The 12,692-nt window shown below is 47.1% G+C and overlaps 1 protein-coding gene across 1 annotated transcript in view; it reads left to right on the forward strand.

Annotated features, from left to right (window-relative positions):
- LOC119095840 (guanylate cyclase 32E) overlaps positions 1 to 12,692 on the forward strand; it is a 165,072-nt gene that overhangs the window by 95,452 nt on the left and 56,928 nt on the right. Inside the window, exons 12-14 of the mRNA XM_037218692.1 lie at positions 9,789 to 9,909; positions 10,312 to 10,396; positions 11,902 to 12,054. Of these exons, the coding sequence (XP_037074587.1) occupies positions 9,789 to 9,909; positions 10,312 to 10,396; positions 11,902 to 12,054 (359 nt within the window). The remainder of the gene's footprint in view (positions 1 to 9,788; positions 9,910 to 10,311; positions 10,397 to 11,901; positions 12,055 to 12,692) is intronic.

The following is a 12,692-nucleotide window of genomic DNA, read 5'->3' on the forward strand; positions in this document are numbered from 1 at the left end:
CGGCTGATTTTCTCATAGTTCGCAGACAGTGAAGACTTGTATGCAGCTACTAGTCAAAAAGATCTGGTGCATACGGGGCAAATAATTTGTCACTAGGTCGTGTCGTTTGGGTCAAATATTGTTAAACAGGGGCAAAGCCGAGGCCCGTGTTCAAAGGGTTCACGGCTTCCTCACGCAGTCACCTTCAACCTATATACCAGTCCTAAACGAGAAGTTATTTGGGGGAATTCCGGGTCAGTTATATAATCCGGCTTTTGGAAGAAAAAAAATATTTTTAAAAATCCAAAAATGATCATTTAGACCTTTGAACTTCAAGCTAACGTCAAGAACCAACTAGCCGGCGAGTTCCTGAAAGCCGAAGATTGATCAAAGCTGTTTAAGACTTTCCCTCCTTCAACTGGCCCTGATCTTCGTTAAGTGAACAAAAGCAAAACTCAGTTTTGCCATGAAATTCAAAACAAACGTTAAAACCACTGGATAAGACAATGTCATGTTCATTAAAGATGTTGTTTAGCTTTGAGCTTGATCTAACTTCATACCTGATCCAAGGTCAATGTTATTAAATTCAATCCTAATTTAAATCGCCTGATTATCCAATCAAACAAATCAGGTTTGTATAACCCCGTCTGCATCTTAAATGTGGCATTGGATTGCAAGATTCCCTAAGATTACTTCGGTGGATATTTGGGGCCTGATTTTGACCCGCTACAGGTCGGCGACCTCGAAAGTTATATCTTATTATTTGCTCTACAAGATCGGTAATGCACTTAGCTACCGCTCTTCAAGCGGGCATCGCTTTGTCTCACTCTTTAGAGGTTATTTCTAGAAGAAGAAAAAACATTTAGGGGAGATCAAATTAACCCCCAGACCCATTCGAGAGCGTGGCAGTTCTCCCGTAACCATCGTTCCGCCCTACTGAAACTACATCAGCCTCCTGCTGGACCCAGTTCGATCCAGCTCAGTCCGCCTAGGCCTCGTTTATCCTTGGCTTCGATTTTATCGGCTTCGTTCGACTGACCTGCAGGTCACCAGCTGACGCTTCGGCGCGAGGCGATCGCCCAGGGCGTTCCCCGGGGTCCAGAGGTCGTTCGCTGCGTGGGGTCAGTGGGACACGTGCCAAATTGACACTGTGACAGGCGGTCCCGTCGGAGGGCGACTGCGCGGCTCAACACAGCCGTCCCGACTTCTGCGGTCGGACGGACCGGACGCGGAGCGTGTATGGGCGCTACGGCGGGGATGCCGACGGCCAGCGCCATGAAACCGTCCGTGATAGCTAACACAACTGTGAGCGGTCTTAGTGATGAAGCTGCACTCATCATGTTTTACGACACAAACTTAATTGTTGCTTTGTTTTGGGTAGTTTGGTTGAGTGGGATGGGATCAGAGGATTTGTTGGGCAAAGGTTGTTGCTCTTGTAGTGAACCAATCACTCCAAATGACACGGATTAAATTGATTGAACACTGACTAAATTGATTGAAAAACAATCACATGAAAATTATCACTAAATGGCAACTCAAACGCTCAAGGAAGACATCAGCTCAGAAAAGAGTTCTTATACCAACACAAGACAGTACTTTCAATTCCAGCAATGCACAAACAGGCTACCCAGAACATAACAGAGCAAAATATTCCACGACCACATTTTTTGGTGAACAGATCACAGTGGCAAATCAAGATGGCTGAGTGATATTGATACATGTTGCGATGGAAAACTACAGCTCCCATTCCTTCCAAGGCAACTCAAATATTTAATGATCCAACAACCTATCGCATCATAAGATGGCCATCATTCCTCCTTATCTTGTCAGCAATCACATCTAACCCCAGGTGATACTGCATTTAAGAGTTGAAAAAACAAAACTGTTGTCCAAAGATAAAGCCCCATATGTTCAGCGCTGGCCACTTTGCGTTTTCCATGTCATCTGATTCGTCTACTCATGCTGAATTTGGACATTTAAGCCATTAGTTGCAATTTTCCCAGCTCGTGTTTTGTTTAAATGACCAAATTCAGCATGAAAAGACGAATCAGATGACAACAACGCAAACTGGCCAAAAATTACATACGGGGTTTTACTTCTGTCGCAGATGAGAAGGTGCATGTTTTGTTGGGTAGCAAGCGAATTAGATTTTTTGTAAATACAAACCCCTCGCTGAACAAGTTAGGAAGGTTAACCCCATCGGCAAAATAGTTTTTCTCGACCTGGTCATTCACTCAAGGTATAAGTTAACATCTAGGTTTAAAAGGGCTCCATCACCTGATTTTCACAGTGGTCTTCCAATCGAGACTAGTTTTTGTTACCCTTCATATCTAAACGAAGGTTTGGTAAGATTTGGTAAGCTTGTGACATCACCAGAGCCCTTGGCAAATAGCTAGCATGTGTATGAGATGTCGAAGTGCCAGCGGTCATGACAGATGTGGGAGTATTTGGGACAAGTATGTAACACTCGCACTACGTTTGGCGCATATGGGAGTATGCTGTATCTGTGTACTGGGCACCTAGCCCACGAAAGATGTTACATACTTTGACAAAAATGCTGCACGAAATTATAAAGCATTCATAGTAGCTCTCCAAGCGCGTTAAAAATAAAACAACGTATTCAAAGTTACGTTTTATTACCAATATGTATGAACGAATTTGCCTTTGACTGCGTAAACGCGTTTTGATGCAGCTGTGCCATGCACGATTACGAATAAAAACCTTCGTATTTTTTCCGGTATGAGCAAGAACAAGGATATTTGGTAGCATCTGGCATGTTAGCAATATGGCTCGAAAATGATGCAATTGTGTCAATCTGGTGAATGAAAGAGCAGGTACCGCAGGCGGTGGACAATCGCACGCGTGGACTATAATGTTAACGCAGCCGGTATTATAGCAGGAAAAAAAGCAGGAAATCATGCTCGCAGTCGAGGCTGTTTCAGTACTACGTGTGCCCGGGAAAGGATACACATACAAAGTATCACACATGAGGTGAAATAGCCGTTCTAGTCATTCAGAAGGCGTACTAGATAAGCGTCGTCGTGGACTTGATAACTGGGTGCCGCTGAAACTGTCTAGTGACATGGGCGGCACCTGGCCTGGTGCCCGAAAACATTGGATAATGTCGTCATTCCTCCAGGATATTGAAACCAGGAGCATTTTTGGTGCCTGCTGTTGTTGCACTTCTGAATTGTTGGCCAACATAAATTTGATTCCAGTAATAATATGATAGGCCTTGTTTGTTTTGATCTGAATGAAAAAATGCATTTCTTACAGGTAACAAGCTGTGCTAGGTATTTCACCTCCCACTGGTTTACGGCAGCTTATTGCACATTTTCTATCCAATGGAACTCAACAAATTCTTTCAGTGTGAGAGCTGTGATCAGCCAAATTTTCTAATGAAATTTTAAAAAGTTATTTATGTGGAAGCGAATTCGCGCGGACTCGTTTAATAATGTGTTTGTTTGGTAAGGCGGACCCGTCCGAGTTGGACTCATAAATCTCAGAAAAGCGGATTGGCAGGCGGATTGGATCTGGGCTAGCCGGACTGGACTGGACCAGATCCTGCAAATTCAATCCTTAGAGTGTTCTAGTATGTATTCCATGCGTGAATCACCAAGTTACCCTACATGAGAAGTGGGAACCAGAGACGTTACCACCTGTTCTTCCGCCCACGATCCTTAATTATGCCTCGAAGGTCAGGGCTGGCCAGCTCCAATCACGTTCTAGACGGGACCTTTGGCGGAGCGCTCCTGCAGCCCAAGCCTAGCTCCTGCAGATGCAGCTCAGCTTCTGCAGATGCAGCTCAGCCCCTGCAGTCCTCCAGCCCCCGGACGGCTCTTGCCTTCCCTTCGACGGCGTCTGCCTCTTCCAGCACAGCAGTATGAGCTGATCACAAAATACTCCCAAGGGACGGTTGGCCTTCGCCCGGGATTCTGAGCGGTTTTCAGTTCCTCGTTGAAACAGTCGTTGAAGGGTGTCGTCGAGCGTCACTGAACCTGCTATTAACGTAAGTCATGTAGGCGCTCATCACTTTCCTTCAGTGTGGTGGACGGCCCGTGTGGGCGGTACCAGGGGCTCTGACGGAATGGGAAGTTTGGGATAGATCGTACCTCTATATTAACTTGTGTGCTCAGCAAAGAAGAAAGTTTGGTTCAGCGTTATAATTTAACCATTAATGTGGGCAAAGGGCATAGTAATGGCGCACACCAGCACATAGTTCACCAGAATTTGCTTCATGTTGCACAGCTCCGTTTTTTTCCAAACAAATTCAACTACAGGGAAAGCCCGAACCAATGAACGAATCGTTATTTCCAACGAAATCAGTTGCAGATTATTTAACCATCTACTGTCATACCTCTGGGCATGCAATATCGCCCAATTTGCGTCCTGCAATGACATTTGCCACATGTGATGTGGTACGTCGCGAAACGGGTACGGCCCTATATGCAATCGACGGGCATTGTAAGATATCTGACAGCGAACAGACTGTCTGGGCTGGCTGTAAGCTGCTCGACCGTCCAACACCCTGGGAACTGCGGAAAAAGTAAGGTTGAAAACTGCGTAGCTAGTCGGGCGGATGCACACTGTATAAACAATGGGCGTATTGTCAAGCAAATCAGGTATAGCCTGCTAACTGTCGGAGTTGATATGATAACGAGCTGGTGTAAACGAGGTGGCCATTGTCAGCATGATGAGCATTGGCTGATGCGAGGATTAGAGACCGATGTCTGCACTTTCCCGTGGTAGATCCCTTAAGAGCAAGCATCTGGTGAGTAGCCTCAAATTCAGTGTTCCGTGACTCAGATTTCTTATGCACGCGCTCTGGTAAGAGGTCAATTTGACCTCCGAGGATATTCACATAATGCTTTTCGAGCGGTGGAGCATAGCCGTGCCCGTTTTTGTAAAGCTGTAGGCGATCGCAAAGCGAATCTTTTGGTCAAAAAATTGGATGCACCTTGTAAACTCACCAACTTATGACAGGTCAAGGTCAGATCGTGGCTGTCAGCGAAGGCAATTTCTAGGGAACCGTTCAATCTGATGTGACATTAGAGTTCTAGACGAAGCCGTACATTTCTGAAATAGTCTATCTGGGAAGCAACAATTGAATTCGAGATACTGGCAAATTAAATTGATCTAGGGTGGGTTGTGAAGGTCAGACTGAGGTCAAAACAAATTTATTTTTTACTGGAGAGCTTGCTTTACGGGATGGGTTCTCATGCTCATTTCAAATGTGCTGATAACGGGGACCGCAACAGACATCTTCTTTGGACTTTTTAAAGGTAATAGTGACCAAAAACAACCTTGAAGTACCCGCTGGTCTTGGAAACGTACCGCCTAGCGTCAGCCATAAAGCTATTCAAGTTAAGAAGTCAAACAGCCTCGTAGGCTTTTGGTAGCCATGACCTTCTAAAAGCCAAGCAGTCTCTGAGGTAAAATGGACCCATTGACCTTTTGTCTAGAACGGGTCACTAACTAGGCGAATCAGGCGGGTCTAGGTTTCAGGTCTAAGGCGGTCGCACGAGGCGATTTGGGGGCTCTCCTCCAGCGTGAACACCACTGCCTACACTGGACACCGGGCTAGGAACGGCAATGTTTGTCGAACATCTTCCGAGAATCGTCCTTCCGCGTAGCTTCCACTTCGAGCTGACCTACCGCTGCCCAAATACCTGACGATTCAGCGCTCTAAACTAGAAACCGTTGGGAAGCCGTTACCGATCAGCGTGAACACTTTTAGCGTGAGCAGACGTTTTCGAAATTTGGTAGGCCTCAGGAGGTGCGGAGGTGTGATGGTTTCATCGAGGTCCATTTTCCTGCGACACAGACGCCAAACGATTGCTAGCTGCCGAGGAGCTGACCTACCGCAAGACCAGGACATCGTCAGCATGGCCACACGACAGAGCTCCACCAAAAAAACAACCTACAAATAAACAACAAAGACATCGAATCGTGTTGTGATGTGCTGGGATTTGCGAGGGGTGCCTGAGGAAAACGTCGTGGAAGGACAGGGGAGACATGGGGTGACTTCTGACAGACGCATCAGGAGAAGGGAGACTGGCCGGCACATTGACAAATATCCCATCATACCGAGTTTTAACGCCCTTACTCTGCTGCAGAGGTCCAAGTGGACTATCACTTTATCTCAGAAAGGCTTTAATTTCAACTCCGGTTCGCTGCTTACGATGCCAGAAACTTTGGACACATTACCGACAGGTGTCAGGGAGGCCGTCAATGTTCCAGACGCTCCTCCCCAGAGCACCAGTCGCGAGATTACCCCGCTGAGTAACCGATATATTCTAACTTTGGCGATGACCACCCGGCGTCCTTTAGGAAGCGTCGGGTGCTTCTTGCTGAAAATAAAGGCATCAGTATCAAAGTCAGAGAAGGTTTCTCATTTGGGGGCGGTCGGCGCAGGTACAAAGAGTGCTCCGCTGAAACGAGGTAGTGTGCTGCTCGTACCTCCACCGTGAGGTGCACAGTTGCGTCGCCTGATGTCGGTCAGGCGCTGACGTACGATCTAGATCTTTGTTAAAACATGACTTTTGGCAATTCTATAAAATGATCACTTATGTATTGGCTCTAGAGGTAAAACTCACCGCCTCCACCCGTGGAAAAAGGTAGCAGGCCATCCCGCGGCTGCCACGGGGCGTGCGGGCGCTACGTCCGCTTCTGGCGCCGCGGGGATCCCTCGCCAGCCGCCCCTCTCCCCCCCCCCCCCCAATCGAGATCCTCTCTAGCTTTTTCTGAGGAAACGGAGGAAAAGAGACGCTTGTTTAATGTCACCGGGCGTTATCTGTTGACCTGGGAGTTACGCCGTTGACCTGGGTTTTATCAAGTCGTCTTTCTGCTCCATGTACTTGTTTCGAACGGAAGACTTACATCGTTCCTCATCAGCGACGGCCTTCGACCAGCTGCAACCTCCGTTCTTGGTCCTTGCCCTTTTTTAACTCGTATAACGTGACGTGGGGTTATGATCTTACGAACAGCAGGGGAAGCGGATATAAACATCTCGTCAACAAGAGCAGACCGCACATTTTAAACACAGGACGTTTCACCCATATTTCATTGTCGTCGGACAAGACTTCTGCCGGAGAGCTCTCGATCTGCACACCAACGCTGTACATTTTTACATGGTTTCTTGGGATGCTGTTAGCCGCCCGCTCGGGAGCGATCACTTCCCCGTCTGACTGAGCCCCAACGCTGGCGTTTGGCCACCGCGAAGAAACCTCCGACGAAGTGACGGTAGCAGTTGCTGCCGAGTGCTCCATCTGCACACGTCCCACAGCTGGTGATTCGGCCACATTCCTGATGCGCATGTCAACTTCCCTAGTGCAACGGCGGCGGTGGACAGTCCATTCCAATGACGTCACGTAAATTAAAACGGCTGCCAGTGCCCTGGAGGTCGCGAGAATGTGGAGCCGCCATTCTTAACCACCACCTTGTTTGTTCGTTTTCCATAACGCCGATTGATGGGGGGGGGGGGGGGAGGTCGATGCGACCACCATGCTGTTCCCAGACTTAGAAAGATAAGGCTTGGCGAAAAATACCAGTGGATTGGTCTGGAATAGGTCTCTCAATTTGTAATACGTTTTAGTTTGCTGGGTCAAAACATGATCCATCTATGCCACGTTAAAGGTCAAGTTGTCCCGAAAAACGCACTTTTCAGTTTTGCAATCTCGTGCATACTAGTCTGTACCATATAGCGACACAAAACTTAAACAGGTATATGCGTTGCTGGTTCTGAGCACAATGATGTGTATTTTATCTGCCTTGACCATATATTCATGATGTATCGCTACATTTAAGGGCGTCTTGTACTTTTCCATGGGTCTTTGGGCTGAAATAGCCACCTTGAAAATCATCCGGAGCAGTCAACAGCCCTGCCTTTCTTAAGACCCAAGCTGCTCTAGTTTCCGAGCTGCATACCTACGAAGGTGTGCATGGTATTTCGGGGAGACATTTTCGAGGTCACAGTATTCATGGCACCATAGTAACGTCACTCGAATTATGTTATTCCATTGGACATGCGGGAAAGAAGGCCAATAAAAATGTAATTACTGATTCGTTCACATGTGGAGTTAGTGAACGCAGTTTTCAGATTAAACAGCCTGCAATTGGCCCTCAACAGATGTGTTGTAACGTACGATTACATAAACAAACAATGAAGTATTTAAAAGTATGTTTACTGAACAGAGGTGTCGTGCCGTCGAGAGCAGTCTTTCCGTCCTAAAAGTATGCCAATAGTTACAAGTGAGCTTGTTCCATGGTATCTGATGCATACTCCAATATCTTCAAATGGTTAACACTCCCTTTAAATGGGATATTTAATTTCACATTTCACATTTAAAGATATTGAAGCAAGCATCAGATGTCATAAAGCAAACTCACTTATGGCTTTTGGTATAATTCTAAGACGAAAAAACTGCGTGAGACAACACAGTTTCTCTGCTTTGTAAAGATGATTCTCGATGCGTCATTTTTTTCACCACGTCATCGTGCCTTCCACAATATTTATTGAGAGCCAGTTGGTTGGCGTTATATTTGGAAGTTGTGCTCACAAGCGGCAGATATGTACGACTCGATCGTCATATTTTCTCGGCCTTTATCGTCGCATAGGGTACTAAATGGCGGGTTTCGAATGACGTTATTACATCATGAATGCTAAATTGCCCTTGAAATACTTTGCCAAAATCACTCTCCCACATCCTTGCAGCCTTCTAGCTCATGAACCAGATGGCTCCAGGTCTTAAAAATAGCACGGCCGTGAGTCGCATGAAAAGGTCGTCGCCACGGCTATATCAGTTAAAAACACCATACAAATGTGGAACACTACATTTAACGTAATAGTGTCGGCCCACCGCACGCGCACCGCGGCATCGCCCGCCTGCCGGCGCCGCCGCAGGTCGCCGTGCAATGCTCCCCAAAAACTGTCGCTGTTCCGAAACCAGAAAAGGTACGGACGCGTTTTTGGTGTAAAAGATGTTCAATGGAGGCCACATATGCCAGCGAAATGTGTGCGCGACTGCACGACATGCCGGAGAGATATCCTAAAAAAAACAGCAGTTGGCGGTCGCGTCGATCTTCTTTCGGAACGGTTGTGTTACGATTCCCGTCATGTTGTCAGGCAACGACAAGTCCTTATCAGTCGCCCTCCAAACTTCAGATGGGGCAACGACGTGGTATTTTGTGCAGTTTTCACATCTGGTGCATGTTTCACGTATGGGTCATATTTGATATGGTTCACATTTGGCACATATTTCACAGTTGGTATGGTTCACATCGAGTATATGTGCCACATTTGGCACCATTATGTTTGGAATGTATTCCATGGCACGTAGGTTGAGCATACATTTTATACCTGGTATACGTTAGCGACGTGCTTGCCCCAACGAGACGAGCCAGCTTTTCAGGGGGCGCAGGATCGACTGTTGAGAGCGGTCGTTAGCCAAAAGTTTCCACGAGAGCACTGGGAGTTTGTTACCGGAGCATGGACGACGGCTAACTTTTCCAATATGCCTGCCGATTCAGATGATTCGAAATCCTTTTATTCGATGCCACAGTGCCGTTACCGGCCCACCTGATCACTATTCTTTATTCGCCATGTATCCACCCATCATCCTGTTCTAACAATATTCTGCTCTTCGGCCATGGTATTCACCGAGAAGTGTCAAGTGAAGATTGCGCAAATAATAAGTACCCACTGACTGGGCGCTGCCCGGCTGGTGCGTGCTATCTGTTCCCCGACAGGTGTGTGGCTGGGCCGTCCGACCGTTTGCAGGGCACGACGACCAGCGTGTTGCATGTTGCAGGGTACGCCAACCCGCTGCGGGTGCCGGATCAGCTAGACGCCGAGGCGCTCCGAAACATTTACGAGCCGTGGCGCAGCGTGCTGAAGCTATCGCCCAGCCACCCGACCAACAGCAACTACAAGTGGGTGCCGCGACCAAAGCTGCACGCGCTGGCTGTGGCCACGTGTGCGTCTGAGGCGGCCATCCGGCTGTGGAGGATATTCAGGACAGCCTGTAAACTGCGCTCTTTATTGTTGCCGTCATAATTGCTTTTGCTGTGTGAGCTGTAGCCAACAGTGTGTTAACATGGTTTGATCATTTGTTTTGTTTAATGTTTTGCACCTTTCCACGGGACTGCCGGATGAACCATATTGTACTATGCCTAACATAATGTGATATGTATATATACATATATATATAGCGGCATAGTCCTCAGCGATGAGCGCACCACAAGCCTGTCATGCAGCCTGCGGCAAGCAACGGTGCATATTGTTCCATACGCTGTTCGGCCCATGCCTGTGCTTACCCAGCGCACTGTCTGCAGGCAAATCATGGATCAGATAAAGAACGCGTCCACGGAGGAGCCGTTCGGCGTGCCGATTCATCACAGCATTTTCCGCTCGATGAAGGTATCTCGCACGTGTTCGCAAATACCGGCAGGCACGCAGTCGGTACTGAAGAACAATGACGACAGCTGAACCGTTGCGGGAGGGAGGGAAGGAGGGTGGGGGGGGGGGGGGGGGAGGGGCAAGGAAACCAAGTGACAGGATGGGTGGGCGGTAAGTATGTGCATGCTTGCGGTTGCGCTGTTGGCCTGTGGCTTCTGAAGTATGGCTGGTGCTGATGGGCTTGTGTGGAGATGGCTACGTTCAAACTAGTGGCAGCCCGTGGTGTCAGTGCCAATGCTGCAAACCTTGATTGTGTGGTAAGTTTAGTTCATCTGCGTCCATGCATGTTCTTGGCTATGATGAGCCTCTTGGCTCCCTCAGTGTTTGGTCAAAGGGTTTTGCTGGGCATGGTCCTGACTTCGTTGTTACCATATTTGTTTACATCAATGAATATATATATATATATATATAATGGGATTTAAAACACAAATTTTTAGACCCTGTTTACCATCTAAAAAACTGAGCAGGCTGCGACGATGAAGAAACGGGATAAATAGCTGTTGGAACACTTAATCGGATAGCGACTGGAGAACATCGACTGATGTAAACTGTGATGCGTCATGTTGCGTAAAATGAGGGAAGACAGTTGTTGCACTGGCCCGTCCAACTTCATCAAGAATAAAAAAAATGTCAAAGCAATTTCTCAAACAGGGTTAGGGAGGCCTTCGGACCTTTTATATATGTACCATTGGGAAATATGGATACAGATTTCAGTTCCTCGCCTCAAAGGTTGAACGCTAAAGCTTTCTAAATATGCAAACCGAAAACTTGGGTCGAGTCCTTACATTCCACTTTGTCCAAGCTGCACACCCCCAAACTATTTGTTTATATGCTTTAAGAGAATGAGACGCCCGTCACGCCCCTCTTATGGAGTACCGGTGACTGCATTATCATTGGCTATATCAGCCCTCAGGGGTCATGGCACAACTGGGGTGTTTCTGGGTACTCAGGGGTGCCAGTTTTTATGTATGCATTTATATATTACACACACACACACACACACACACACACACACACACACACACATATATATATATATATATATATATATATATATAATATATATATATATATATATACATATATATATTATAGTGGCCTCAGGAAGTGACCGGACCCGCAATGCTCTCATGTTTGGATCTGTGGCAAGGTATGACAAAAAATGTACGCCAGCGTTCAAAGTCATCGTTGGAACCTCTCTTTCACTTTATTTTAGGTGGAAATGTTACCGCAGTGACCTAATACAACGAATGTTTGAACATGCGTTGCATAATTTTCCACAAATGCTGCTTCGATTTCTTTGGATTTATCGAATCGCGCGATTCAGCACATGCTTTTCTTTAGAACGCTTCGGAAATTTTCGAGAAAGGTACAGAAACCGGGCAATTCCAAGTTTCCCCTCTCGCACCTGAGGCTGCCTCATCTCTGTCCTCTGGCCGTTGACCTCGTGACCTCGTGACTGCCAGGTGCCGGTGGCTGCGGCGCACGCCTACGACGCGGTGTTGCTGTACGCAAGGGCGCTGACCGAGGTGCTCGCAGCCGGTGGTGACCCCAGGAACGGCACCGCTGTCCTCCAGAGGATCCGTGGACACAACTTCATGTCACTGCGAGGCTACATGGTGCGTTGGTTAGGGGAAGTACTAACGCGTACACCATCAAGACGCGTCTTCGGAGGTGCCCGGTGGCATTTCGTGCCTGTGAGATTGAATGCCAATCCTCCGGCAAACAAACCATAAGATATGGCCTTCCGCGCTATTGAAAAGGTAGTTTTAGATGTCTTACTGGTGACAAATTTATCACTATTTTATACAGACAAGACAGCAGTAATAGCCTTGCTCCTCGGAAACCAGGAAAATGGAGAAATAGGTCGTTTAAAAAGATGTAACCAATATATTGATCCATTCCCCTGGTCTTTGTCGGAGGAATAAGGCTATTACTGCTGTCTTATCTATGTCAACAATGTTCCTCGCAAATTCACCGAACAACTAACAATATCTTATGTGATGATAGCTGGCGGGAATAAAATTATTTGACGTGCGGCAACATTTCCCTATAAAATTGAGGCGAAACACGTTTTATTTCATATTATTTGCATGTCAGTTCAGTGGCGCAGCGAAGATGCAGATTTTAAGGTGCAATCCGAACATTTTAAACGGATGGATTTGTGGGACCGGAGATCACGCCAAGCAGCGCTTGTGTGAGCCTTGACCCCTAACGCCTGATCGTACAATACCGGGTTAACGGCAGTTTTGTAGCG

This window comes from Pollicipes pollicipes, unplaced genomic scaffold, assembly GCF_011947565.3.
Source record: "Pollicipes pollicipes isolate AB1234 unplaced genomic scaffold, Ppol_2.1 Scaffold_4219;HRSCAF=4965_pilon_pilon_pilon, whole genome shotgun sequence".
NCBI classification, from domain to species: domain Eukaryota; kingdom Metazoa; phylum Arthropoda; class Thecostraca; order Pollicipedomorpha; family Pollicipedidae; genus Pollicipes; species Pollicipes pollicipes.